Source organism: Panthera leo, chromosome C2 (genome assembly GCF_018350215.1).
Source record: "Panthera leo isolate Ple1 chromosome C2, P.leo_Ple1_pat1.1, whole genome shotgun sequence".
Lineage (NCBI taxonomy): Eukaryota > Metazoa > Chordata > Mammalia > Carnivora > Felidae > Panthera > Panthera leo.
In genome coordinates, this window is record NC_056687.1 from 128,721,746 (window position 1) to 128,749,737 (window position 27,992).

Consider the following 27,992-nt stretch of genomic DNA (forward strand, 5'->3'; position numbering starts at 1 on the left):
TCAAATTGGTTTCCATACAACACCCAGTGCTCATCCCAGAAGGTGCCCTCCTCGGTACCCACCCTCCCCTCCCTCCCACCCCCAACAACCCTCAGTTTATTCTGGGTTTTTTTGTTTGTTTTTTTGTTTTTTTTTAATTATTTTATTTATATATATATATATATTTTTTTTTTAATATATGAAATTTATTGTCAAATTGGTTTCCATACAACACCCAGTGCTCATCCCAAAAGGTGCCCTCCTCAGTACCCATCACCCACCCTCTCCTCCCTCCCACCCCCCATCAACCCTCAGTTTGTTCTCAGTTTTTAACAGTCTCTTATGCTTTGGCTCTCTCCCTCTCTAACCTCTTTTTTTTTTTTTTCCTTCCCCTCCCCCATGAGTTTCTGTTAAGTTTCTCAGGATCCACATAAGAGTGAAACCATATGGTATCTGTCTTTCTCTGTATGGCTTATTTCACTTAGCATCACACTCTCCAGTTCCATCCACGTTGCTACAAAAGGCCATATTTCATTCTTTCTCATTGCCACGTAGTATTCCCTTGTGTATATAAACCACAATTTCTTTATCCATTCATCAGTTGATGGACATTTAGGCTCTTTCCATCATTTGGCTATTGTTGAGAGTGCTGCTATAAACATTGCGGTACAAGTGCCCCTATGCATCAGTACTCCCATATCCCTTGGATAAATTCCTAGCAGTGCTATTGCTGGGTCGTAGGGTAGGTCTATTTTTAATTTTCTGAGGAACCTCCACACTGCTTTCCAGAGCGGCTGCACCAATTTGCATTCCCACCAACAGTGCAAGAGGGTTCCCGTTTCTCCACATCCTCTCCAGCATCTATAGTCTCCTGATTTGTTCATTTTGGCCACTCTGACTGGCGTGAGGTGATATCTGAGTGTGGTTTTGATTTGTATTTCCCTGATGAGGAGCGACGTTGAACATCTTTTCATGTGCCTGCTGGCCATCCGGATGTCTTCTTTAGAGAAGTGTCTATTCACGTTTTCTGCCCATTTCTTCACTGGGTTATTTGTTTTTCGGGTGTGGAGTTTGGTGAGCTCTTTATAGATTTTGGATACTAGCCCTTTGTCCGATATGTCGTTTGCAAATATCTTTTCCCATTCTGTCGGTTGCCTTTTAGTTTTGTTGATTATTTCCTTTGCTGTGCAGAAGCTTTTTATCTTCATAAGGTCCCAGTAATTCACTTTTGCTTTTAATTCCCTTGCCTTTGGGGATGTGTCGAATAAGAGATTGCTGTGGCTGAGGTCAGAGAGGTTTTTTCCTGCTTTCTCTTCTAGGGTTTTGATGGTTTCCTGTCTCACATTCAGGTCCTTTATCCATTTTGAGTTTATTTTTGTGAATGGTGTGAGAAAGTGGTCTAGATTCAACCTTCTGCATGTTGCTGTCCAGTTCTCCCAGCACCATTTATTAAAGAGACTGTCTTTTTTCCATTGGATGTTCTTTCCTGCTTTGTCAAAGATCAGTTGGCCATACGTTTGTGGGTCTAGTTCTGGGGTTTCTATTCTATTCCATTGGTCTATGTGTCTGTTTTTGTGCCAATACCATGCTGTCTTGATGATGACAGCTTTGTAGTAGAGGCTAAAGTCTGGGATTGTAATGCCTCCTGCTTTGGTCTTCTTCAAAATTACTTTGGCTATTCGGGGCCTTTTGTGGTTCCATATGAATTTTAGGATTGCTTGTTCTAGTTTCGAGAAGAATGCTGGTGCAATTTTGATTGGGATTGCACTGAATGTGTAGATAGCTTTGGGTAGTATTGACATTTTGACAATATTTATTCTTCCAATCCATGAGCAGGGAATGTCTTTCCATTTCTTTAAATCTTCAATTACCTTCATAAGCTTTCTATAGTTTTCAGCATACAGATCTTTTACATCTTTGGTTAGATTTATTCCTAGGTATTTTATGCTTCTTGGTGCAATTGTGAATGGGATCAGTTTCTTTATTTGTCTTTCTGTTGCTTCATTGTTAGTGTATAAGAATGCAACTGATTTCTGTACATTGATTTTGTATACTGCAACTTTGCTGAATTCATGTATCAGTTCTAGCAGACTTTTGGTGGAGTCTATCGGATTTTCCATGTATAATATCATGTCATCTGCAAAAAGTGAAAGCTTGACTTCATCTTTGCCAATTTTGATGCCTTTGATTTCCTTTTGTTGTCTGATTGCTGATGCTAGAACTTCCAGCACTATGTTAAACAACAGCGGTGAGAGTGGGCATCCCTGTCGTGTTCCTGATCTCAGGGGAAAAGCTCTCAGTTTTTCCCCGTTGAGGATGATATTAGCTGTGGGCTTTTCATAAATGGCTTTTATGATCTTTAAGTATGTTCCTTCTATCCCGACTTTCTCAAGGGTTTTTATTAAGAAAGGGTGCTGGATTTTGTCAAAGGCCTTTTCTGCATCGATTGATAGGATCATATGGTTCTTCTCTTTTTTTTCGTTAATGTGATGTATCACGTTGATTGATTTGCGAATGTTGAACCAGCCCTGCATCCCAGGAATGAATCCCACTTGATCATGGTGAATAATTCTTTTTATATGCCGTTGAATTCGAATTGCTAGTATCTTATTGAGAATTTTTGCATCCATATTCATCAGGGATATTGGCCTGTAGTTCTCTTTTTTTTACTGGGTCTCTGTCTGGTTTAGGAATCAAAGTAATACTGGCTTCATAGAATGAGTCTGGAAGTTTTCTTTCCCTTTCTATTTCTTGGAATAGCTTGAGAAGGATAGGTATTATCTCTGCTTTAAACGTCTGGTAGAACTCCCCTGGGAAGCCATCTGGTCCTACACTCTTATTTGTTGGGAGATTTTTGATAACCGATTCAATTTCTTCGCTGGTTATGGGTCTGTTCAAGCTTTCTATTTCCTCCTGATTGAGTTTTGGAAGAGTGTGGGTGTTTAGGAATTTGTCCATTTCTTCCAGGTTGTCCAATTTGTTGGCATATAATTTTCATAGTATTCCCTGATAATTCTTTGTATCTCTGAGGGATTGGTTGTAATAATTCCATTTTCATTCATGATTGTATCTATTTGGGTCATCTCCCTTTTCTTTTTGAGAAGCCTGGCTAGAGGTTTGTCAATTTTGTTTATTTTTTCAAAAAACCAACTCTTGGTTTCGTTGATCTGCTCCACAGTTTTTTTAGATTCTATATTGTTTATTTCTGCTCTGATCTTTATTATTTCTCTTCTTCTGCTGGGTTTAGGCTGCCTCTGCTGTTCTGCTTCTATTTCCTTTAGGTGTGCTGTTAGATTTTGTATTTGGGATTTTTCTTGTTTCTTGAGATAGGCCTGGACTGCAATGTATTTTCCTCTCAGGACTGCCTTCCCTGCGTCCCAAAGCGTTTGGATTGTTGTATTTTCATTTTCGTTTTTTTCCATATATTTTTTAATTTCTTCTCTAATTGCCTGGTTGACGCACTCATTCGTTAGTAGGGTGTTCTTTAACCTCCATGCTTTTGGAGGTTTTCCAGACTTTTTCCTGTGGTTGATTTCAAGCTTCATAGCATTGTGGTCTGAAAGTACGCATGGTATAATTTCAATTCTTGTAAACTTATGAAGGGCTGTTTTGTGACCCAGTATATGATCTATCTTGGAGAATGTTCCATGTGCACTCGAGAAGAAAGTATATTCTGTTGCTTTGGGATGCAGAGTTCTAAATATATCTGTCAAGTCCATCTGATCCAATGTATCATTCAGGGCCCTTGTTTCTTTATTGACCGTGTGTCTAGATGATCTATCCATTTCTGTAAGTGGGGTGTTAAAGTCCCCTGCAATTACCACATTATTATCAATAAGGTTGCTTATGTTTATGAGTAATTGTTTTATATATTTGGGGGCTCCGGTATTCGGCGCATAGACATTTATAATTGTTAGCTCTTCCTGATGGATAGACCCTGTAATTATTATATAATGCCCTTCTTCATCTTGTTACAGCCTTTAATTTAAAGTCTAGTTTGTCTGATATAAGTATGGCTACTCCAGCTTTCTTTTGGCTTCCAGTAGCATGATAAATAGTTCTCCATCCCCTCACTCTCAATCTAAAGGTGTCCTCAGATCTAAAATGAGTCTCTTGTAGACAGCAAATAGATGGGTCTTGTTTTTTTATCCATTCTGATACCCTATGTCTTTTGGTTGGCGCATTTAATCCATTTACATTCAGTGTTATTATAGAAAGATACGGGTTTAGAGTCATTGTGATGTCTGTATGTTTTATGCTTGTAGTGATGTCTCTGGTATTTTGTCTCACAGGATCCCCCTTAGGATCTCTTGTAGGGCTGGTTTCGTGGTGACAAATTTCTTCAGTTTTTGTTTGTTTGGGAAGACCTTTATCTCTCCTTCTATTCTAAATGACAGACTTGCTGGATAAAGGATTCTCGGCTGCATATTTTTTCTGTTTAGCACACTGAAGATATCGTGCCAGTCCTTTCTGGCCTGCCAAGTTTCAAAAGAGAGATCAGTCATGAGTCTTATAGGTCTCCCTTTATATGTGAGGGCACGTTTATCCCTTGCTGCTTTCAGAATTTTCTCTTTATCCTTGAATTTTGCCAGTTTCACTATGATATGTCGTGCAGAAGATCGATTCAAGTTACGTCTGAAGGGAGTTCTCTGTGCCTCTTGGATTTCAATGCCTTTTTCCTTCCCCAGTTCAGGGAAGTTCTCAGCTATAATTTCTTCAAGTACCCCTTCAGCACCTTTCCCTCTCTCTTCCTCCTCTGGGATACCAATTATGCGTATATTATTTCTTTTTAGTGTATCACTTAGTTCTCTAATTTTCCCCTCATACTCCTGGATTTTTTTATCTCTCTTTCTCTCAGCTTCCTCTTTTTCCATAACTTTATCTTCTAGTTCACCTATTCTCTCCTCTGCCTCTTCAATTCGAGCCGTCGTCGTTTCCATTTTGTTTTGCATTTCGTTTCAAGCGCTTTTCAGCTCCTCGTGACTGTTCCTTAGTCCCTTGATCTCTGTAGCAAGAGATTCTCTGCTGTCCTCTATACTGTTTTCAAGCCCAGCGATTAATTTTATGACTATTATTCGAAATTCACTTTCTGTTATATTATTTAAATCCTTTTTGATCAGTTCATTAGCTGTTGTTATTTCCTGGAGATTCTTCTGAAGGGAATTCTTCCGTTTGGTCATTTTGGATAGTCCCTGGAGTGGTGAGGACCTGCAGGGCACTTCCCCTGTGCTGTGGTGTATAACTGGAGTTGGTGGGCGGGGCCGCAGTCAGACCTGATGTCTGCCCCCAGCCCACCGCTGGGGCCACAGTCAGACTGGTGTGTGCCTTCTCTTCCCCTATCCTAGGGGCGGGATTCACTGTGGGGTGGCGTGGCCTGTCTGGGCTACTTGCACACTTCCAGGCTTGTGGTGCTGGGGATCTGGCGTATTAGCTGGGGTGGGTAGGCAAGGTGCACGGGGGCAGGAGGGGCAGACTTAGCTCGCTTCTCCTTAGGTGATCCACTTCAGGAGGGGCACTGTGGTAGCGGGAGGGAGTCAGATCCACTGCCGGAGGTTTGGCTCCGCAGAAGCACAGAGTTGGGTGTTTGTGAGGAGCGAGCAAGTTCCCTGGCAGGAACTGGTTCCCTTTGGGATTTTGGCTGGGGGATGGGCGGGGGAGATGGCGCTGGCGAGCGCCTTTGTTCCCCACCAAACTGAGCTCTGTCGTCCCGGGGCTCAGCAGCTCTCCCTCCCTTTGTCCTCCAGCCTTCCCGCTTTCTGAGAAGAGCTGTTAACTTATGACCTCCCAGACGCTAAGTCGCGCTTGCTGTCGGAACACACTCTGTCCTGTCCCTCCGCTTTTGCCAGCCAGACTCGGGGGCTCTGCTTGGCCAGCGAGCCGCCCCTCCGCTCCGGCTCCCTCCCGCCAGTCCGTGGAGCGCGCACCACCTCGCTGCCCTTCCTACCCTCTTCCGTGGGCCTCTCGTCTGTGCTTGGCTCCGGAGACTCCGTTCTGCTAATCCTCTGGCGGTTTTCTGGGTTATTTAGGCAGGTGTAGGTGAAATCTAAGTGATTAGCAGGATGCGCGGTGAGCCCAGCATTCTCCTACGCCGCCATCTTCCCTCTCTAATAATCCAGTTTATTCTGTTTTTAAGAGTCTCTTATGCTTTGGCTCTCTCCCTCTCTAACCTCTTTTTTTTTTCTTCCCCTCCCCCATAGACTTCTGTTGAGTTTCTCAGGATCCACATAAGAGTGAAAGCATATGGTATCTGTCTTTCTCTGTATGAATTATTTCACATAGCATCACACTCTCCAGTTCCATCCACGTTGCTACAAAGGGCCATATTTCATTCTTTCTCATTGCCACGTAGTATTCCATTGTGTATATAAACCACAATTTCTTTATCCATTCATCAGTTGATGGACATTTAGGCTCTTTCCATCATTTGGCTATTATTGAGAGTGCTGCTATAAACACTGGGGTACAAGTGCCCCTATGCATCAGTACTCCTGTATCCCTTGGGTAAATTCCTAGCAGTGCTACTGCTGGGTCATAGGGTAGGTCTATTTTTAATTTTTTCAGGAATCTCCACACTGTTTTCCAGAGCGTCTGCACCAGCTTGCATTCCCACCAACAGTGCAAGAGGGTTCCCGTTTCTCCACATCCTCTCCAGCATCTATAGTCTCCTGATTTGTTCATTTTGGCCACTCTGACTGGCGTGAGGTGATATCTGAGTGTGGTTTTGATTTGTATTTCCCTGATGAGGAGCGACGTTGAACATCTTTTCATGTGCCTGCTGGCCATCCGGATGTCTTCTTTAGAGAAGTGTCTATTCACGTTTTCTGCCCATTTCTTCACTGGGTTATTTGTTTTTCGGGTGTGGAGTTTGGTGAGCTCTTTATAGATTTTGGATACTAGCCCTTTGTCCGATATGTCATTTGCAAATATCTTTTCCCATTCTGTCGGTTGCCTTTTAGTTTTGTTGATTATTTCCTTTGCTGTGCAGAAGCTTTTTATCTTCATGAGGTCCCAATAGTTCATTTTTGCTTTTAATTCCCTTGCCCTTGGGGATGTGTCAAGTAAGAAATTGCTGTGGCTGAGGTCAGAGAGGTTTTTTCCTGCTTTCTCCTCTAGGGTTTTGATGGTTTCCTGTCTCACATTCAGGTCCTTTATCCATTTTGAGTTTGTTTTTGTGAATGGTGTAAGAAAGTGGTCTAGATTCATTCTTCTGCATGTTGCCGTCCAGTTCTCCCAGCACCATTCGTTAGAGACTGTCTTTTTTTCCATTGGATGTTCTTTCCTGCTTTGTCAAAGATGAGTTGGCCATACGTTTGTGGGTCTAGTTCTGGGGTTTCTATTCTATTCCATTGGTCTATGTGTCTGTTTTTGTGCCAATACCACACTGTCTTGATGATTACAGCTTTGCAGTAGAGGCTAAAGTCTGGGATTGTAATGCCTCCTGCTTTGGTCTTCTTCTTCAAAATTACTTTGGCTATTCAGGGCCTTTTGTGGTTCCATACAAATTTTAGGATTGCTTGTTCTAGTTTCGAGAAGAATGCTGGTGCAATTTTGATTGGGATTGCATTGAATGTGTAGATAGCTTTGGGTAGTATTGACATTTTGACAATATTTATTCTTCCAACCCATGAGCAGGGAATGTTTTTCCATTTCTTTATATCTTGTTCAATTTCCTTCATAAGCTTTCTATAGTTTTCAGCATACAGATCTTTGACAAATCTTTGGTTAGGTTTATTCCTAGGTATTTTATGCTTCTTGGTGCAATTGTGAATGGGATCAGTTTCTTTATTTGTCTTTCTGTTGCTTCATTATTAGTGTATAAGAATGCAACTGATTTCTGTACATTGATTTTGTATACTGCAACTTTGCTGAATTCATGTATCAGTTCTAGCAGACTTTTGGTGGAGTCTATCGGATTTTCCATGTATAATATCATGTCATCTGCAAAAAGTGAAAGCTTGACTTCATCTTTGCCAATTTTGATGCCTTTGATTTCCTTTTGTTGTCTGATTGCTGATGCTAGAACTTCCAGCACTATGTTAAACAACAGCGGTGAGAGTGAACATCCCTGTCGTGTTCCTGATCTCAGGGGAAAAGCTCTCAGTTTTTCCCCATTGAGGATGATATTAGCTGTGGGCTTTTCATAAATGGCTTTTATGATGTTTAAGTATGTTTCTTCTACCCGACTTTCTCGAGGGTTTTTATTAAGAAAGGATGCTGAATTTTGTCAAATGCTTTCTCTGCATTGATTGACAGGATCATATGGTTCTTATCTTTTCTTTTATTAACGTGATGTATCACATTGATTGATTTGTGAATGTTGAACCAGCCCTGCATCCCAGGAATGAATCCCACTTGATCATGGTGAATAATTCTTTTTATATCCTGTTGAATTCGTTTTGCTAGTATCTTATTGAGAATTTTTGCATCCATATTCATCAGGGATATTGGCCTGTAGTTCTCTTTTTTTTACTGGGTCTCTGTCTGGTTTAGGAATCAAAGTAATACTGGCTTCATAGAATGAGTCTGGAAGTTTCCCTTCTATTTCTATTTTTTGGAATAGCTTGAGAAGGATAGGTGTTATCTCTGCTTTAAACGTCTGGTAGAACTCCCCTGGGAAGCCATCTGGTCCTACACTCTTATTTGTTGGGAGATTTTTGATAACCGATTCAATTTCTTTGCTGGTTATGGGTCTGTTCAAGCTTTCTATTTCTTCCTGATTGAGTTTTGGAAGTGTGTGGGTGCTTAGGAATTTGTCCATTTCTTCCAGGTTGTCCAGCTTGTTGGCATATAATTTTTCATAGTATTCCCTGATAATTGCTTGTATTTCTGAGGGATTGGTTGTAATAATTCCATTTTCATTCATGATTGTATCTATTTGGGTCATCTCCCTTTTCTTTTTGAGAAGCCTGGCTAGAGGTTTGTCAATTTTGTTTATTTTTTCAAGAAACCAACTCTTGGTTTCGTTGATCTGCTCTACAGTTTTTTTAGATTCTATATTGCTTATTTCTGCTCTGATCTCTATTATTTCTCGTCCTCTGTGGGGTTTGGGGTGTCTTTGCCGTTCTGCTTCTATTTCCTTTAGGTGTGCTGTTAGATTTTGTATTTGGGATTTTTCTTGTTTCTTGAGATAGGCCTGGACTGCAATGTATTTTCCTCTCAAGACTGCCTTCCCTGCATCCCAAAGCGTTTGGATTGTTGTATTTTTATTTTCATTTGTTTCCATATATTTTTTAATTTCTTCTCTAATTGCCTGGTTGACGCACTCATTCGTTAGTAGGGTGTTCTTTAACCTCCATGCTTTTGGAGGTTTTCCAGACTTTTTCCTGTGGTTGATTTCAAACTTCATAGCATTGTGGTCTGAAAGTATGCATGGTATGATCTCAATTCTTGTATACTTATGAAGGGCTCTTTTGTGACCCAGTATGTGATATCTCTTGGAGAAGGTTCCATGTGCACTCGAGAAGAAAGTATATGCTGTTGCTTTAGGATGCAGAGTTTTAAATATATCTGTGAAGTCCATCTGTTCCAATGTATCATTCAGGGCCCTTGTTTCTTTATTGATCCTGTGTCTAGATGATCTATCCATTGTTGTAAGTGGAGTACTAAAGTCCCCTGCATACCACGTTCTTATCAATAAGGTTGCTTATGTTTGTGATTAATTGTTTTATATATTTGGGGGCTCCCATATTCGGCACATAGACATTTATAATTGTTAGCTCTTCCTGATGGATAGACCCTGTGATTATTATATAATGCCCTTCTTCATCTCTTGTTACAGCCTTTAATTTAAAGTCTAATTTGTCTGATATAAATATGGCTACTCCAGCTTTCTTTTGACTTCCAATAGCATGATAGATAGTTCTCCATCCCCTCACTTTCAATCTGAAGGTGTCCTCAGGTCTAAAATGAATCTCTTGTAGACAGCAAATAGATGGGTCTTGCTTTTTTATCCATTCTGATAACCTATGTCTTTTGGTTGGAGCGTTTAATCCATTTACATTCAGTGTTATTATAGAAAGATATGGGTTTAGAGTCATTGTGATGTCTGTAGGTTTCATGCTTGTAGTGATGCCTCTGGTACCTTGTCTCACAGGATCCCCCTTAGGATCTCTTGTAGGGCTTGTTTAGTGGTGACGAATTCCTTCAGTTTTTGTTTGTTTGGGAAGACCTTTATCTCTCCTTCTGTTCTAAATGATAGACTTGCTGGATAAAGGATTCTCAGCTGCATATTTTTTCTGTTCATCACATTGAAGATTTCCTGCCATTCCTTTCTGGCCTGCCAAGTTTCAGTAGATAGATCCATCACTAGTCTTATCAGTCTCCCTTTATATGTTATAGCATGCTTATCTTATCCCTAGTTGCTTTCAGAATATTCTCTTTATCCTTGTATTTTGCCAGTTTGACTATGATATGTCGTGCAGAAGATCGATTCAAGTTATGTCTGAAGGGAGTTCTCTGTGCCTCTTGGATTTCAATGCCTTTTTCCTTCCCCAGATCAGGGAAGTTCTCAGCTATGATTTCAAGTACACCTTCAGCACCTTTCCCTCTCTCTTCCTCCTCTGGAATCCCAATTATGCATATGTTATTACATTTAATGTGTCACTTAGTTCTCTAATTCTCCCCTCATGCTCTTGGATTTTTTTCTCTCTCTTTTTCTCAGTTTCCTCTTTTTCCATAATTTTATCTTCTAATTCACCTATTCTCTCCTCTGCCTCTTCAATCCAAGCTGTGGTCACCTCCATTTTATTTTGCAGCTCATTTATAGCATTTTTTAGCTCCTCCTGACTGTTTCTTAATCCCTTGATCTCTGTAGTAATAGCTTCTCTGCTGTCCTCTATACTTTTTTCAAGCCCAGCGATTAATTTTATGACTATTATTTTAAATTCATTTTATGTTACATTGCTTAAATCATTTTTGATCAATTCGTTAGCTGTCGCTACTTCCTGGAGTTTCTTTTGAGGAGAATTCCTCCGTTTCATCATTTTGGATAGTCCCTGGAGTGGCGAGGAACTGCAGGGCTCTTCCTCTGTGCTGTCTGGAGTAACTTGCATTGGTGGGCGGGGCCACAGTCAGACCTGATGTCTGCCCCCCAGCCCACCGCTGGGGCCACAGTCAGACTGGTGTGTACCTTATCTTCCCCTCTCCCAGGGGCAGGATTCACTGTGGAGTGGTGTGGCCTCTGTCTGGGCTACTTGCACACTGCCAGGCTTGTGGTACTCCTTCGATGGGATCTGGCGTATTAGCCGGGGTGGATCCACAAGGTACACAGAGGCAGGAGGAGCAGAGTCAGCTCACTTTGCCTTCGGTGGTCCGCTTCAGGAGGGGCCCCTCTTCTGTGGGCCTCTCATCTATGCTTGGTTCTGGAGAGTCCATTCTGCTAGTCTTCTGGCAGTTTTCTGGGTTATTTAGGCAGATGTGGGTGGAATCTAAGTGGTCAGCAGGACGTGGTGAGCCCAGTGTCCTCCTACGCTGCCATCTTCTGTTTTCTCTCTAAAAAAACACTCTTCTCAGGACTAAATAGCCTGACTTGATGACAGAGGAAACACCACAACTGCAGGGCAGGTCCAACCGGGTTTACACCACATCCCTCAGGGTCTGTGAGCTTCAGGTCATTGACCTCACCTCCAGTTTCTCAACTGGGACAGGAAGGCTGGGCCACAGGGGAGAGAGAGCCAGGCTCTGTGCTGAGAGAGGACGCTCACAAGGCTGTTGTGTGTTGTCCCTCCACTGCAGAATCTATATTTGTTAAAATCTTGCAGATCTGTCATGATTTTTTTCCTGAAACATTTTTCTATTATATTATAGTAGATTATATTGTAGCATAATAGAATTATAGTATGTTATTTAAAATTTTTTAATGTTTATTTATTATAGAGAAAGAGAGAGCACACAAGTAGGGGAGGTGCAAAGAGAATGGGACAGAGAATCCTAAGCACGCTGTACACTGTCACCCCAGAGCCCAGTGTGGGGCTCGAACCCATGAACCGTGACATCATGACCTGAACTGAAGTTGGATGCTCAACCAGCTGATCCACCCAGGTGCCCCTTTAGTACATTATTTTAAATAAAAATAAGTCATAAATTTGGGTTACTTTTCCCCAACTAATGACTGTTGTATATGAAAATGACATTGTGATATGTTTGTCTTTTGCCAAACTAATTTATTCATTCATAAATAATTGTAGTAATATTTTTCTTTTTTTATAGTTGTACCACAATTTGTTTATTAACCAGTTGATGGACATTTGAATTGTTTTTAATTTTAACATTATGAAAAAAGCAACTGTAAACATTAACATACAGGTGCTTATGTAGACATATGTTTTTATTTTGCGGGGGAGTAGATACACAAAAAGGGTAGTATGGTAATTGTATATTTAACTTCAGGAGAAAGTTCCAAACTGTTTTCTAGATATGCTATTTTGCATTCACACCAGCACTATCTGAGGGTTTCAGTTGCTCTAAATCCTTATTAACACTTAATGTGATCAGTGTATTTTATTTTGACCATATTAGTAGATAAGTAGTGCTATTGTCTTGATTTGCATTTCTATAATGACTAATAACTTTGGATATATTTTTATGTGCTAATTTGCCGTCTGTATGTGAGTGGATGTGTGTTCAAATCTTTTGCTTATTTAAAAAATTGGGTTGGGGCGCCTGGGTGGCTCAGTTGGTTGGGCGGCCGACTTCGGCTCGGGTCATGATCTTGCGGTCTGTGAGTTCGAGCCCCGCGTCGGTCTCTGTGCTGACAGCTTGGAGCCTGGAGCCTGCTTCAGATTCTGTGTCTCTCTCTCTCTCTGCACCTCTCCTGCTCACTCTCATGCTCTGTCTCTGTCTCTCTCTCTCTCTCTCAAAAATAAATAAACATTAAAAACATTTAAAAAAAAAATTGGGTTGTCTCATTATTATTGGGTTTTAAGTTTGTTTTTTTGTTTCATTTTAATTTACATCCAAGTTAGTTAGCATATAGTGCAATAATAATTTCAGGAGTAGAATCCAGTGGTTTATCCCCTGCATATAACACCCAGTGCTCATCTCAACAAGTGTCATCCTTAATGCTCCATGCCCATTTAACCTATCCTTCCACCCACAACCCCTCCAGCAACCCTCAGTTTGTTGTCTATATTTAAGAGTCTCTTAGGGGCGCCTGGGTGGTTCAGTTGCTTGGGCCTCTAACTTTGGCTCAGGTCATGATCCCACTGCTCATGGATTTGAGCCCTGCGTCGGGCTCTGTGCTAATAGCTCAGAGCCTGGAGCCTGCTTCAGATTCTGTGTCTCCCTCTCTCTCTGCCCCTCCCCCACTCACACTCTGTTTCCCTCTCCCAAAAATAAACGTTAAAAAAAATTTTTTTTTAAATCTCTTGTTTTGCCCCCTCCGGGTTTTTATATTATTTTTGCTTCCCTTCCCTTCTGTTAATCTGTTTTGTATATTAAATTCCACATATGAGTGAAGTCATATGATATTTGTCTTTCTCTGACTGGCTAATTTTGCTTTGCATAATACCCTCTAGTTCCATCCACGTTGTTGCAAATGGCAATATTTCTTTTTTTTTTTTTTGATTGCCGAATAACACTCTATTGTGTGTGTGTGTGTGTGTGTGTGTATGTGTGTGTGTGTGTGTGTGTGTATATATATATATATATATATATATATATATATATATATACCACATCTTCTTTATCCATTCATCTGTCGATGGACATTTGGGCTCTTTCCAAACATTGGGGTACGTGTGCCCCTTTGAGACAGCATACCTGTATCCTTTGGATAAATACTTAGTAGTGCAATTGCTGGATTGTAGGGTAATTCTATTTTTTCATTTTTTGAGGAACCTCCATACTGTTTCCCAGAGTGGCTGCACCAGTTTGCATTCCCACCACAAATGCAAAAATGTTCCTCTTTCTCCGCATCCTCGCCAGCATCTGTTGTTGCCCGAGTTGTTAATTTTAGCCATTCTGACTGGTGTGAGGTGGTTATTTCATTGTGTTCTTGATTTGTATTTCTCTGATAATGAGTGATGTTGAGCATTTTTTTTTGTGTGTCTACTAGCCATCTGGATGTCTTCTCTAGAAAAGTATCTATTCATGTCTTTTGCCCATTTCTTCACTGGATTATTGTTTTTTTTGGGGGGGGGTTGTTGAGTTTGATAAGTTCTTCATAGATTTTGGATACTAGCCTTTAATCTGATAAGTCATTTGCAAATATCTTCTCCCATCCCATCAGTTGCCTTTTAGTTTTGTTGTTTCCTTTGCCATGCAGAAGATTTTTATCTTGATGAGGTCCCAATAGTTCATTATAGTAATATTCTTCTTGATTCTACCCTACTTTCCAGGCATGCAATCATCTGAAAATATTGATATTTTATTTGTTTCTTTCTACTTCATATGTATTTTGTATCTTATTGCATTACTGGAAAATTCCAAAAACAATGTTAAATAATAATGGTGATACGACAGCTTCTTATTTCTGACTCCAGTGCAATTCTGGCTTAGCTTTCCTGTTGGCATTTTCACTGAATCCTTCTCTATTAGTTGTTTAATTACTATTATTGCTTTTACTATTAATGAATGTTGAGCACCTATATTTTTCTCTCTACACGGTCCCTGTACTTTCAGGTCTTTAGCTTACTTCCTTCTCCTTTAAAGCATGGTCTAGTTCCTGTGGGAAGAAAGTTGTTCTGAAGCAATAAACACTAACAAGTACAGAAAAAGGAAGTATGGATTTTCTTCCATTCTCCTTTGGGCAGCTGTGACTTACCCAAATGGACTTGATGCACTCAAAGTGAGAGGCTCTCTTCACACAGGTGACATGAGGACCATCCGCTGGAAGGACTTTTTTCATATTGTCACTGAAATCAGAGCACTTACTGGCCTCATGATTTGAGACAGTGCACCACCTCACAGTTTTCCCAGGGACAGCCAGACACAGACCTAGGGGACAGATGCCAGAGGTGTAAGGAACCCACAGCACTCATCTTTCTCTGCTGGCAGAAGAAGTTAGAGACAAGGTAAATGGTTGCCTGAGTGGGACAGACAAAAATTGGGTTGGCTGCATGGCTCACCTGAGTTTTCAGGTCCCATTTCTCTGATTGTGCCTTTCCCCTTGGAGAAACAAACCCAAAAGCACCTCCCAAAAGCTAAACAGAATTACCACATGACCCAGAAATCCCACCCCTCAGTATATATCCCAAAGAATTGGAAGCAGGTACTCAAATACACATACATGAATATTCATAGTAGCACTATTCACGATGGTCAAGAAAGGCAGAAACAACCTATATGTACATCAATGGGTGAATGGATAAACAAAATATAGTATATCCATACAATGAAATATTATTCTGCCATAGAAAGAATGAAGTATTGCTATATGCTACAACATGGATGAACCTCGAAAATAATATGTTAAATGAAAGAAGCCAGTCATAAAAGGCTACACATTATATAATCCTACTCATATGAAATATCTAGAATAGGTAAATCTATAGAGACACAAAACAAACTGGTGGTTGCCAGGGGCTGGGAGAGAGGGGAATGGGTACTGACTGCTTAATGGGCACAGGATTTTCTTTTGGAACTGGATAGAGATGGTAGTTACACAACACTGTGAGTATACTAAATGCCACTGAATTGTATACTTTTAAATGATTAATTTTATGTTAATTAATGTCACCTCAGAAAAGAAAAAATATAAAAGGTGGAGGGGTGCCTGGGTGACTCAGTCGGTTAAGCATCCAACTCTTGATTTTGGCTCAGCTCATGATCTCGTGGTTCAGGAGTTCGAGCCCCACATTGGGCTCTGTCTGCACTGACAGTGTGGAACCTGCTTGAGATTCTCTCTCTCTTCCCCTCCCCTCCTCTTGCTCTTTCATTCTCTCAAAATAAACAAATAAACTTAAAAGAAAAACCTATGGGAAGGAATCTTCAGCCTACTGATTTAGTCATTCTTTTGACATTAGATACTCTAACCTTATATGGTACTAATTGCTGGGGCACTAAAATCAGTACATGTTTATTTCATTTTAAGATATAGTAATAAGTTTAGAGACTATTTTAAAGGCAAAATGCTGCTTACAAATCTGTAGTATTTGAGCCAAATGTTATTTTAAATAAAATCTCAAAGATGAAAGTACAGCAGTAGCAAATCCCAGTTTTGGATGAAGTCCTGTATGTCAGGCAGTGTGCCAAGCACATTACTCTGCTCTAAGGTCCACAAATCTCCTGCCATTTAAACATTAGTGTTTCTGTTTGTGGATGAAATTTAAGGAAAAAAAAACTATCAGGGACATAAAATAACTTGAGATGAAGCTAATATTTGAACTACCCAAATCTGTTTGACTCCAAAATCTGCACTGCCTTTTAAGTGTCTGTGAGTAAGAAACATCAAAAGAAACAGGACAGGAGATGCCAAATTACCTTAGACAGAATCCCATATGAAACACAGAATGACATATGGAGCTCCTCAACCCTATCTGAAAAAGCCTTTGAGAGTAGCAGCCCAAGGAAGGAGAGCAAGCTAGGAAATGGAACTATAGAGGCCATGTGCCCATGTGCAGAATAGAAACATTTGGAGTATTAGCTTTCATTTTCATTTTGAAACTTTCAAAGCATGTTTAATCTGCTTCCTAATATACATTGCTAAAACATTTTGTGCTTAGAAATAACTGGCAACAGTAGAGACAATACAACTCTATAAATGAAAATGCTTTGTAAGCAGGTTAAGTTATACAAAGAGCTACTATATCCAAATGTAGGGTTTGGTTTTTTTTTTCAGAGGTATGCACTTTTTGGGAAAGCCTTTTTGAAAGTTTATATTTTCAGTCACCACTGTGCTTATGTTCAAATGATTAAAACTAGTTTCTGCACTTCTAATTTTTTTTAACTGCGATTGCAAAACAGGGCAAATGAAGTTTGTATTATTAGGGGAAAAGTGAAAGTCTTGACAGAAGCAAAACAAAACAAAAAAAGGGAAGATGGACTTTTGCTTCTACCTATAAAGGAGTAACTGATATGGGACTTGTTCTAGTACTTTAAACAACTAAAACACACACACACACACACACACACACACACAGTGTGGAAAAAAAACATGTGAAGAAACTTTTAAGTTATTGGATTATGGGCAAAAGAAAACCGGAGTAGCAATACTTATATGGGACAAAATAGACTTTAAAACAAAAACCATAACAAGAGACAAAAAAAGAGCACTATACAATAATAAAGGGAATAATCCAACAAGAAGATATAACAATTATAAATATTTATACACCCAACATAGAAGCACCCAAAACCATAAATCAGTTAATAACAAATGTAAAGGAACTAATCAATAATATAATAATAATAGTGACTTTAACACCCCACTTACATAAATGGATGGATCATCTAAACAGAACATCAACAAGGAAACAATGACTTTGAAGGATATACTGGACCAGATGGACTTAACAGATATATTCAGAACATTCCATCCTAAAACAGCAGAATACATATTCTTTTCAAGTGCACATGGAACATTCTCCTGAATAGATCACATATTAGCCCACAACACAAATCTCAACAAATCCAAGAAGGTCAAAATCATACCATGCATCTCTTCTGACCACAACGTTATGAAACTAGAAATCAACCACAAGAAAAAATCTGGAAAGACCACAAATACATGGAGGTTAAATAACATGCTACTAAACAATGAATAGGTCAGCCAGGAAATCAAAAGAGAAATTAAAAAGTCCATGGAAACCTCTGGGATGCAGCAAAAGTGTTTCTAAGAGGGAAATTTATAGCAATACAGGCCTACCTCAAGAAACAAGAAAAATCTCAAATAAACAATCTAACCTTGTACCTAAAGGAGCTAAAAAAAAGGAACAACAAAACCAAACCAAAAACCAGCAGAAGGAAGGAAATAATAAATATTAGAGCAGACATAAATGTTATAGAAACTAAAAAAAACAATAGAACAGATCAATGAAACCAGGAGCTGGTTCTTTGAAAAAAATTAAAAAAAAAATCAAAAACCTCTAGCCAGACTTACCATGAAACAAAGAGGAAGGACTCAAATAAATAAAATCACAAATGAGAGATGAGAAATAACAACCAAACCATCTCCAATAAAGAGTTAGTATCCAAAATATATAAAGAAGTTACAAAAACTCAACACTCAAAAAACAAATAATCTAATTAAAAATGGGCAGAAGACATGAACAGAAATTTTTCCAAAGAAGACGTCCAGATGGCCAACAGACACATGAAAAGATGCCCAATATCACTCACCATGAGGGAAATGCAAATCAAATATCTACAATGAGATATCACCTCACACTATCAGAATGGCTAAAATTAACAATACAAGAAACAGGTGTTGGCAAGGATATGGAGTAAAAGGAACACTCATGCACTACTGGTGGGAGTGCAAACTGGTACACCCACTGTGGAAAACAGTATAGAGGTTCCTCAAAAAGTTAAAAATAGGACTTACCCTAGATTCCGGAAATCACAATACTTGGTATCTACCCAAACGATACAAGAACACTAATTCAAAGGGATACATGCACCCCTATATTTATAGCAGCATTATTTACAATACCTAAGATATGAAAGCAGCCCAAGTGTCCATCAACAATAGACAGCAATGGAATATTATTCAGCTATAGAAAAGGATGAAATCTTTAAAAAAAGAGTGAAATCTTGCCGTTTGCAATGACATGCACAGAGCTAAAGAGTATAATGCTAAGTAAAATAAATCAGTCAGAGAAAAATAATATTATATGATTTCACTCAAATCTGGAATTTAGGGAAGAAAACAGGCAAAGGGAAAAAATAAGAGATAGAGACAAAGGAAAACACAGACTCTTAATTATAGAGAATAATCTGATGGTTACCAGAGGGGGTGGGGGTGGGAGGGAATGGGTTAAAACCCTGATGTGGATTAAGGAGTGCACTTGTCATGATGAGCACCAGGTGATGTATGGAATTGTTTGATCACTATATCGTAGACCTGAAACTAATACTGTATGTTAACTAACTGGAATTAAAATAAAAATATAACATAACATAACATAACATAACATAACATAACATAACATAACATAACATAACATAAAATATTGGACAATGGGAAGTGCAGGACTGTGATCTCTGAGAGAAGGAAAACAAATAAAGTGAGTCCTATAATCATCCTAACTTTCTTTCTGGACCAGATTTCCAGATGGCAGAGCAGAGAGAAGAAAACCAAGTAGCCTGACTGTCTTACCAAGTTGAGGAGACAGAGATCATATTTAGGTAAGGCTAAGGCAATTAGAATTTGTAGCACAGATTACCAAACAGTAGTGAATGCCAAAAAGGAGAGAAGAGAGAGAGGAGATTGAAATCTAGAGTCTACATACATTTGAGATTCTGGCTAAATTCCAACTTGAGCATTGTAGAAACCAGGCAATAACAACTGCTAGAGAAAGAAAATTCAATGGGGAGCTTAAGCCAAACATTTTCCAGAACTTCAATGAGGTCAGGAATCATTTCAAGTTCCCATGATTCAGAGTGGATAAAAATCTCATTGAATAAATAGTACAGTTATTAAAGTTCCAGAAGTAGGTTAAACTACCCTAGAATAAAGAATATTCTAGACAGAGACTAAAAATCTTAGAAACTAGTTTTGAAAGAATTAAGCTGATCTGCAGATAATATGACTGCCTGCCAGAACAAAGTTTAACACTCTTTAAATAAAAACAACAAAATTCATTACACACACACACACACACACACACACACACACACACACACTGTACACACCAAATTTCAATACTCAGCAAGGTAAAATTCACAATGCCTGGCAACCCACAAAATTACTATGCAGGTGAAGAAGCAGGAAAATGTAACCCATAATCAAGAGGAAAACAGTCAACAGAATCAGAACTAGAAGTAAAAGGGATGATGAAAGTAACAGAAAATAACTTTAAAACAGCTATTTTAAGTATTATAAGTATGCTCAGAGATTCAAAGGAAAGCATGAACATAATGAGGAAACCAATGTAAGCTATAAAAAGAGCTAAAAGGAATTGCTAGAGACAAAAAAAACAGAACGTCCGAGGGGCACCTGGGTGGCTCAGTCAGTTGAGCATCTGACTCTTGATTTCAGCTCATGTCATGATCTCAAGGTTTGTGGGATGGAGCCCCATGACAGGGGGCTCTCCACACAGTGCAGAGACTGCTTGGGATTCTCTCTCCTCTCTATCTCTGCCCCACCCACTGCTCACACTTGCTTGCTCTCTCTCAAAATAAACAAATAAACTTAAAAAAAAAAAAGAACATCTGAAATGAACATTTAACTGAATGAGAATAACAGCAGATTACATACTGCAATAGAAAAAAAGATAATCTGGAAGACATTACTTGAAACTCTCTGAAATGAAGCTCAGGGAGGGGGAAAAAAGGATGAAAAACCAATAAACAGAGCCTCAGTGACTTGTCACCCAATGTCAAGTGATCTAATATATATGTAACTGCAGTCAGTCCTATGGGAAAACGTGGGGAGGGGGGCTGAAAAAATATATGAAGAAATATTTGGCCAGAATTTTCCCAAATGTTATGAAAACTATAAACTTAGTTCTAGAGCAACCAGAGAAAAGAGACAAATTTAGAGGAACAAAGATAATGAATACCATGGACTTTTTTGTCAGAATCAAGATTAAGTCATAGACAAATTGCTAAAATAAAAATAACCTGCTAACCTAGAAATCTATATCCAATGAAATTAACTTTCAGAACTGGAGGCAAAAATGAACTTTTTCAGGCAAAAAATGTTGAGGGAATTTGGTAACAGCAAATTTGCACTACAAATACATGTTAAAGAAAGTGCCAGCTGTTGGTGGGAATGCAAATTGGTGCAGCCGCTCTGGAAAACAGTGTGGAGGTTCCTCAGAAAATTAAAAATAGACCTACCCTATGACCCAGCAATAGCACTGCTAGGAATTTACCCAAGGGATACAGGAGTACTGATGCATAGGGGCACTTGTACCCCAATGTTTATAGCAGCACTCTCAACAATGGCCAAATTATAGAAAGAGCCGAAATGTCCATCAACTGATGAATGGATAAAGAAATTGTGGTTTATATACACAATGGAGTACTACGTGGCAATGAGAAAGAATGAAATATGGCCTTTTGTAGCAACGTGGATGGAACTGGAGAGTGTGATGCTAAGTGAAATAAGCCATACAGAGAAAGACAGATACCATATGTTTTCACTCTTATGTGGATCCTGAGAAACTTAACAGAAACCCATGGGGGAGGGGAAGGAAAAAAAAAAAAAGAGGTTAGAGTGGGAGAGAGCCAAAGCATAAGAAACTGTTAAAAAATGAGAACAAACTGAGGGTTGATGGGGGGTGGGAGGGAGGGGAGGGTGGGTGATGGGTATTGAGGAGGGCACCTTTTGGGATGAGCACTGGATGTTGTATGGAAACCAATTTGACAATAAATTTCATATATTGGAAAAAAAAAAAAAAAAAGAAAGAAAGTGCCAGACCCAAGTGACATACTGGTGAATTCTATCAAACACTTAAAAAAGAAAGATACGAATGCTGCACAAACTATTATATAAAATAAAGAAGGGAGGAAAACTTTTTTTTTTTTAACATAATTTATTGTCAAATTGGCTTACATACAGTGTGTAAAGTGTGCTCTTGGTTTTGGGGGAAGGTTCCCGTGGTTCATTGCTTACATAAAACACCCAGTGCTCATCCCAACATGTGCCCTCCTCAATGCCCATCACCCATTTTCTCCTCTCCCCTTAACCCCTCATCAACCCTCAGTTTGTTCTCTATATTTAAGAGTCTCTTATGGTTTGCCTCCCACCCTCTCTGTTTTTAACTATTTTTCCCCCTTCCATTCCCCCATGGTCTTCTGTTAAGTTTCTCAAGATCCACATCTGAGTGTAAACATATGATATCTGTCTTTCTCTGACTGACTTATTTCACTTAGCATAATACCTTCCAGTTCCATCCACATTGCTGCAAATGGCATGATTTCCTTACTAATTTTCTAAGGCCGTATTAACTTGATATCAAATCCAAACAAAGATGTTACAAGAAAAGAAAACTATAGGCAAATATCGTAGACACAAAAATTCTTTACAAAATTCTTTACTATGCAAAACCAATCAGTCAAATTCACCATACTGCAAAATTTAAAAATCCATGATTATCTTGATAAGATACAGAAGACGTAGTTGTCAATTCAACACTCCAAGCAAACTAGGTATAGAAGGGGAGTGTCCTCAACCTGATAAAAGCATCTTCAAAAACATACAACTAACATCATGCCTAATGGGGAAAGATTTAATGCTTCTCCAGTTGAGAAACAAGGCAAAGACATATACTTTCATCATTTCTATTTAACATTGTATAAGAGGTCTTAGCCATTTTAATAAGGTATAAAATGGGAAAAAAGGGATACCAATTGGAAAAGAAGGTATAAAATTGTCTTTATCCACAGATAATGTTTGTCTATACAGAAAAATTTAAAGACCCTGCAAAAAAGCTACTGGAACTAATAAATGATTTTAGAGAGGTCACAGGATTTGATTTGATATACTAGAATCAATAAAATTTTGATGATAGTAAAAAGAAAAAAAACTGTAAAATGAAAAAATTTTATATACCACTTACAATGGCATCCAAAAATATGAAACATCTAGGGATAAATTTAACAAATTATCAATAACACTTATTCAATAAAAACTACAAAATATTCCTAAGATAAATGAAAGAAGACTAAACAGATACAGAATGCTCATGAACTACAAAACTCAATATTATTAAGATGAAATTCTTCAGTGAAACCAAGTAAAGAAAACTTCATTTTTAAAATAAAGCCAGGGGGTGCCTGGTGGCTCAGTCACTTGAGTGTCTGACTCGTACTTTCTGGCTCAGGTCATAGTCTCACGGTTGGTGAGATCAAGTCCCCAGTTGGGCTTTGCACTAACAGTGTGTAGCCTGCTTGGGATTCTCTCTCTCCCTCTCTCTCTGCCCCTTCCCCATTCATGCTGTCTCTACCTCAAAATAAATAAATAAAGTTTTAAAAAAGCATACATATAAAATAAATAAATAAAAATAAGATAAAGCCAGAAGGCCAGAAGTGGGAGCTCTCACACCTTACCACTCCTTGTGGATTGCAGACTCAAAAAGGAAGAGAGGTACCCTGCATTCCTAACAGGAAGAAGCCTATACTTTACTGCCCTAGCAGGAGGAAGATATATTTTCTCCTTGCCAGGAAACAGGCTAGGTAATGAGAGACTATCACAACTTAGCCAATGAAAAGTCACTACACTTAGCTCCTCCCAACTTCCCCTTTTCTCTATGGGGAAAAACAAAAACAAAAACTCCTGTCTTTTGTCTTCTAGTCTTGCCTATGGTTTTGCCATAGCTTGCATGTCCTGAAATGAGATTTTCTGCTATTCCCAAAGAAACCCATTTTTGCTGGTAAAATAACTGACAATTTTTTTCAAATTTTTATTTAAATTCTACTTAGTTAATATACAGTGCAATATTGGTTTCAGGAGTAGACTTCAGTCATTCATCACTTGCACACAACACCCAGTGTTTATCACAAGTGCCCTCCTAATACCCATCACACATCTAGCCCATCCCCCCCCACCTCCCTCCATCAACCCTCAGTTTGTTCTCTATTTTTAAGAGTCTCTTATGGTTAGTTACCCTCTCTTTTTTTTTTCTTTTCCCCCCTCCCATATGTTCATCTGTTTTGTTTCTTAAATTCCACATATGAGTGAAATCATATGGTATTTGTCTTTCTCTGATTTTGCTCAGCATAATACACTCTAGCTCCATCCACATCATTGCAAATGGCAAGATTTCATCCTTCTTGATGGCTGAGTAATGTTCCATTGTGTGTATATACACCACATCTTCTTTATCCATTCATCAGTCGATGGACACTTGGGCCCTTTCCATATTTTGGCTATTATTAATAATGCTGCTATAAACATAGGGGTTCATGTACCCTTTTGAATCTGTGTTTTGTATCTGTTGGCTAAATACCTAGTAGTGTAATTGCTGGGTCGTAGGGTTATTCTATTTTTCACTTTTTGAAGACCCTCCATACTGTTTTCCAGAGTGGCTATGCCAGTTTGGATTCCCACCAACAGTGTAAGAGGATACTCCTTTCTCCACATCCTCACCAACACCTGTTGTTTCTTGTGTTAATTTTAGCCATTCTGACAGGTGTGAGGTGGTATCTCATCATGGTTTCAATTTGTATTTCCCTGGTGATGAGTGATATTAAGCATCTTTTCATGTGCCTGTTAGCCATCTGGATGTCTTCTTTGGAAAAGTGTCTATTCATGTCTTCTGCCCATTTCTTCACTGGATTATTTGTTTTTTGGGTGTTGAGTTTGGTAAGTTCTTTCAAGATTTTGGATACTAACCCTTCATCAGATATGTAGCTTGCAAATATCTTCTCCCATTACGTAGGCTGCCTTTTAGTTTTGTTGATTATTTCCTTTGCTGTGCACTTTTTATCTTGATGAGGTCCCAACAGTTTCTGTTTGCTTTTGTTTCCCTTGCCTTTGGCAAGATGTCTAGTAAGAAGTTGCTGCAGCTGAGGTCAAAGAGATTCCTGCCTGTTTTCTCCTTTAGCGTTATGATAGTTTCCTGTCTCATATTTAGGTCTTTCATTCATTTTGAATTTATTTTTGTGTATGGTGTAAGAAAGTAGTCGAGTTTCATTCTTCTACATGTTTCTGTCCAGTTTTCCCAACACAATTTGTTAAAGAGAGTGTCTTTTGGATATTCTTTCCAGCTCTGTCGAAGATTAGTTGACCATATAGTTGTGTGTCCATTTCTGGGTTTTCTATTCTGTTCCATTGATCTATGTGTCTGGGTTTTGTTTTTTGGTTTTTTTTTTGCTAATACCATACTGTCTTGATGACTGCAGCTTTGTAATATAGCTTGAAGTCCTGAATCGTGATGCCTCCAGCTTTGCTTTTCTTTCTCAGAATTGCTTTGGCTATTCAGGGTCTTTTGTGGTTCCATACAAATGTTAGCGTTGTTTGTTCTAGTTCTGTGAAAAATGCTGTTTGGTATTTTGCTATTTGGCATTGCATTAAATGTGTAGATTGCTTTGGGTAGTATAGATATTTTAACAATGTTTGTTCTTCCTATCCATGAGCATGGAATTCATTTCCATTTCTTTGTGTCTTCTTCAATTTCCTTCACAAGTGTTCTACAGTTTTCAGAGTACAGACCATCTACCTCTTTGGTTAGGTTTATTTCTAGATATCTTATGGGTTTTGGTGCAATTGTAAATGGGATCGATTCCTTGATTTCTTTTTCTGCTGCTTCATTATTGGTGTATAGAAATGTAACCAATTTCTGTACATTGATTTTATATCCTGTGACTTTGCTGGATTCATGTGTTAGTTCTAGCAATTTCTTGGTGGATTCTTTGGGTTTTTCGACATAGAGGATCATGTCATCCACAAATAGTGAAAGTTTGACTTCTTCCTTGCCAATTTGGATGCCTTTTATTTCTTTGTGTCGTCTGATTGCTGAGGCTAAAACTTCCAGTACTATGTTAAATAGTAGTGGTGAGAGTAGACACCCCTGTCTTGTTCCTCACAGTGAAGGAAAGCTCTGTTTTTCCCCATTGAAGATGATATTAGCTGTGTATATGGCCTTTATGATGTTGAGGAATATTCTATCTATCCCTACTTTGTTGAGAGTTTTTATCAAGAATGGATGCTGTATTTTGTCAAATGATTTTTCTGCATCTATTTACAGGATCATATGGTTCTTATCCTTTCTTTTATTACTGTGTTGTGTCACGTTGATTGATCTGCAAATATTGAACCACCCCCGCAACCCAGAAATAAGTCCCACTTGATCATGGTGAATAATTCTTTTAATGTACTGTTAGATTCAATTTGTTAATATCTTGTTGATAATTTTTGCATGCATGTTCATCGAGGATATTGGCCTGTAATTCTCCTTTGAGTGGGGTCTTTGTCTGGTTTTGGAATCAAGGTAATGCTAGCCTCATAGAAGGAAATGGAAGTTTTTCTTCCATTTCTATTTTTCGAAACAATTTGGGAAGAATAGGCATTAACTCTTCATTAAATGTTTGGTAGAATTCCTCTGGGAAGCCATCTAGCCCTGGACTTTTGTTTGTTGGAATATTTTTTATTATTGATTCAATTTCTTTGCTGGCTATGGGTCTGTTCAAATTTCTATTTCTGTTTCAGTTTTGGTAGTTTTTATGTTTCTAAGAATTTGTCCATTTCTTCCAGATTATCAAGTTTTTTGCACATAATTTTTCATAATATTCTCTTATTATTATTTGTATTTCTGTGGTGTTGATCATGATCTCTCCTCTTTTATTTGTGACTTTATTTTGGGGGGTCCTTTCTCTTTTCTTTTTGATAAGTCTGGCTAGGGGCTGTCAACTTTATTAATTCTTTCAAAGAACCAGCTCTTAGTTTTGTTGATCTGTTCTGGGGGTTTTTGTTGTTGTTGTTTCTATATCATTTATTTCTGCTTTAATCTTTATAATTTCCCTTCTTCTTCTGGCTTTAGGCTTTATTTGCTATTCCTTTTCTAGCTCCTTTAGGTGTAAGATGAGGTTGTGTATTTGAGACTTTTCTTGTTCCTTGAGGTAGACCTGTATTGCAATATACCTCCCTCTTATGGCTGCCTTTGCTGCATCCCAAAGGTTTTGGACTTGACAGTTTAAAAAATTTTTTTAATGTTTATTCATTTTTTGAGGGGGGTGTGAGGGACATAGAGAGGGGGAGACACAGAATCCAAAACAGGCTCCAGGCTCTAAGCTGTCAGCACAGAGCCCAATGCAGGGCCCAAACCTATGAACCAAGCTGAAGTCGGACGCTTAACCGACTGAGCCACCCAGGCACCCCCAGACTTGACAGTTTTATTTTATTATTTGGTGTGTGTGTGTGTGTGTGTGTGTGTGTGTGTGTGTTCAGGTATAGAATTTAGTGATTCATCAGTTACATACAACACACAGTGCTCATCCCAACAAGTGCCCTCCTTAATGCCCACTGCCCATTTAGCCCATCCCCCCACACAACACCCCACCAGCAACCTTCAGTTTGTTCTCTTGACAGTTTTATTTTTAAGGCTAACGCTTCTCAAAATGATCCATAAATTAAATGCAATCTCAACAACATTTCAATACTAAACTTGATTTTTATAGTAGTTGATAAGCCAATTAAAAATGTATACACATATGTAAAGGATCTAAATGGCAAACCAATACTGATGTAATACCATAGAGTTGGAGGGCTTATTCTACCTGATTTCTAGACTTTCTGTAAAGCTACTGTAATCAAGACAGTGTGATATTGGCACAAGAAGAGACATATAGCTTAACAGAACAGAATAGAGAGACTAGAAATTGACCCACATTTATAGGGTCAGTGGATTTTCAACAAAGCTGCTAAGGTAATTCAGTGGAGAAAGAATATCCTTTTCAAAAACAAGTCCTGGAATAACTGGATATTCATGTGAGAAAAATGAATCTCAGCTTTTACTTTAACCATACACAAAAACTAAAAGTGTATCATAAACCAAAACACAAAAGCTGAAGCTATAAAACTTCTAAAATAGGGTTCCTGGGTGGCTCAGTTAAGCATCCAACTTTGGCTCAGGTCATGATCTCACAGTTCGTGAGTTTGAGCCCCACGTTGGGCTCTCGACTGTCAGCATAGAGCCTGCTTCAGATCCTCTGTCCTCCCCTCTCTCTGCCTCTCCCATACTGGTTCTTTCTCTACCTCTCCCAAAATAATAAATAAGCTTAAAAAAAAAACCCTCTAAAATAAACCAAAAGAAATTATTGCAGCTTTAGGGGTAGCCAATTATATTTTTAGAGAGGACATAGAGCATAAAATCCAAAAATTAAAATTTGGTAGGTGAACTTGATCAAAATGGACAACATCTGCTCTTCAGAAGATAGCATTCAGAAAATGACAAGCTAAGCCACAAACT

At 38.7% G+C, this 27,992-nt stretch overlaps 1 protein-coding gene across 1 annotated transcript in view; it reads right to left on the minus strand.

Annotated features, from left to right (window-relative positions):
* The window catches only part of LOC122229613 (inhibitor of carbonic anhydrase-like), a 63,714-nt gene that overhangs the window by 31,916 nt on the left and 3,806 nt on the right, over positions 1-27,992 (minus strand). The window contains exon 2 of the mRNA XM_042954903.1: positions 14,741-14,913. Within this exon, the coding sequence (XP_042810837.1) occupies positions 14,741-14,913 (173 nt within the window). The remainder of the gene's footprint in view (positions 1-14,740; positions 14,914-27,992) is intronic.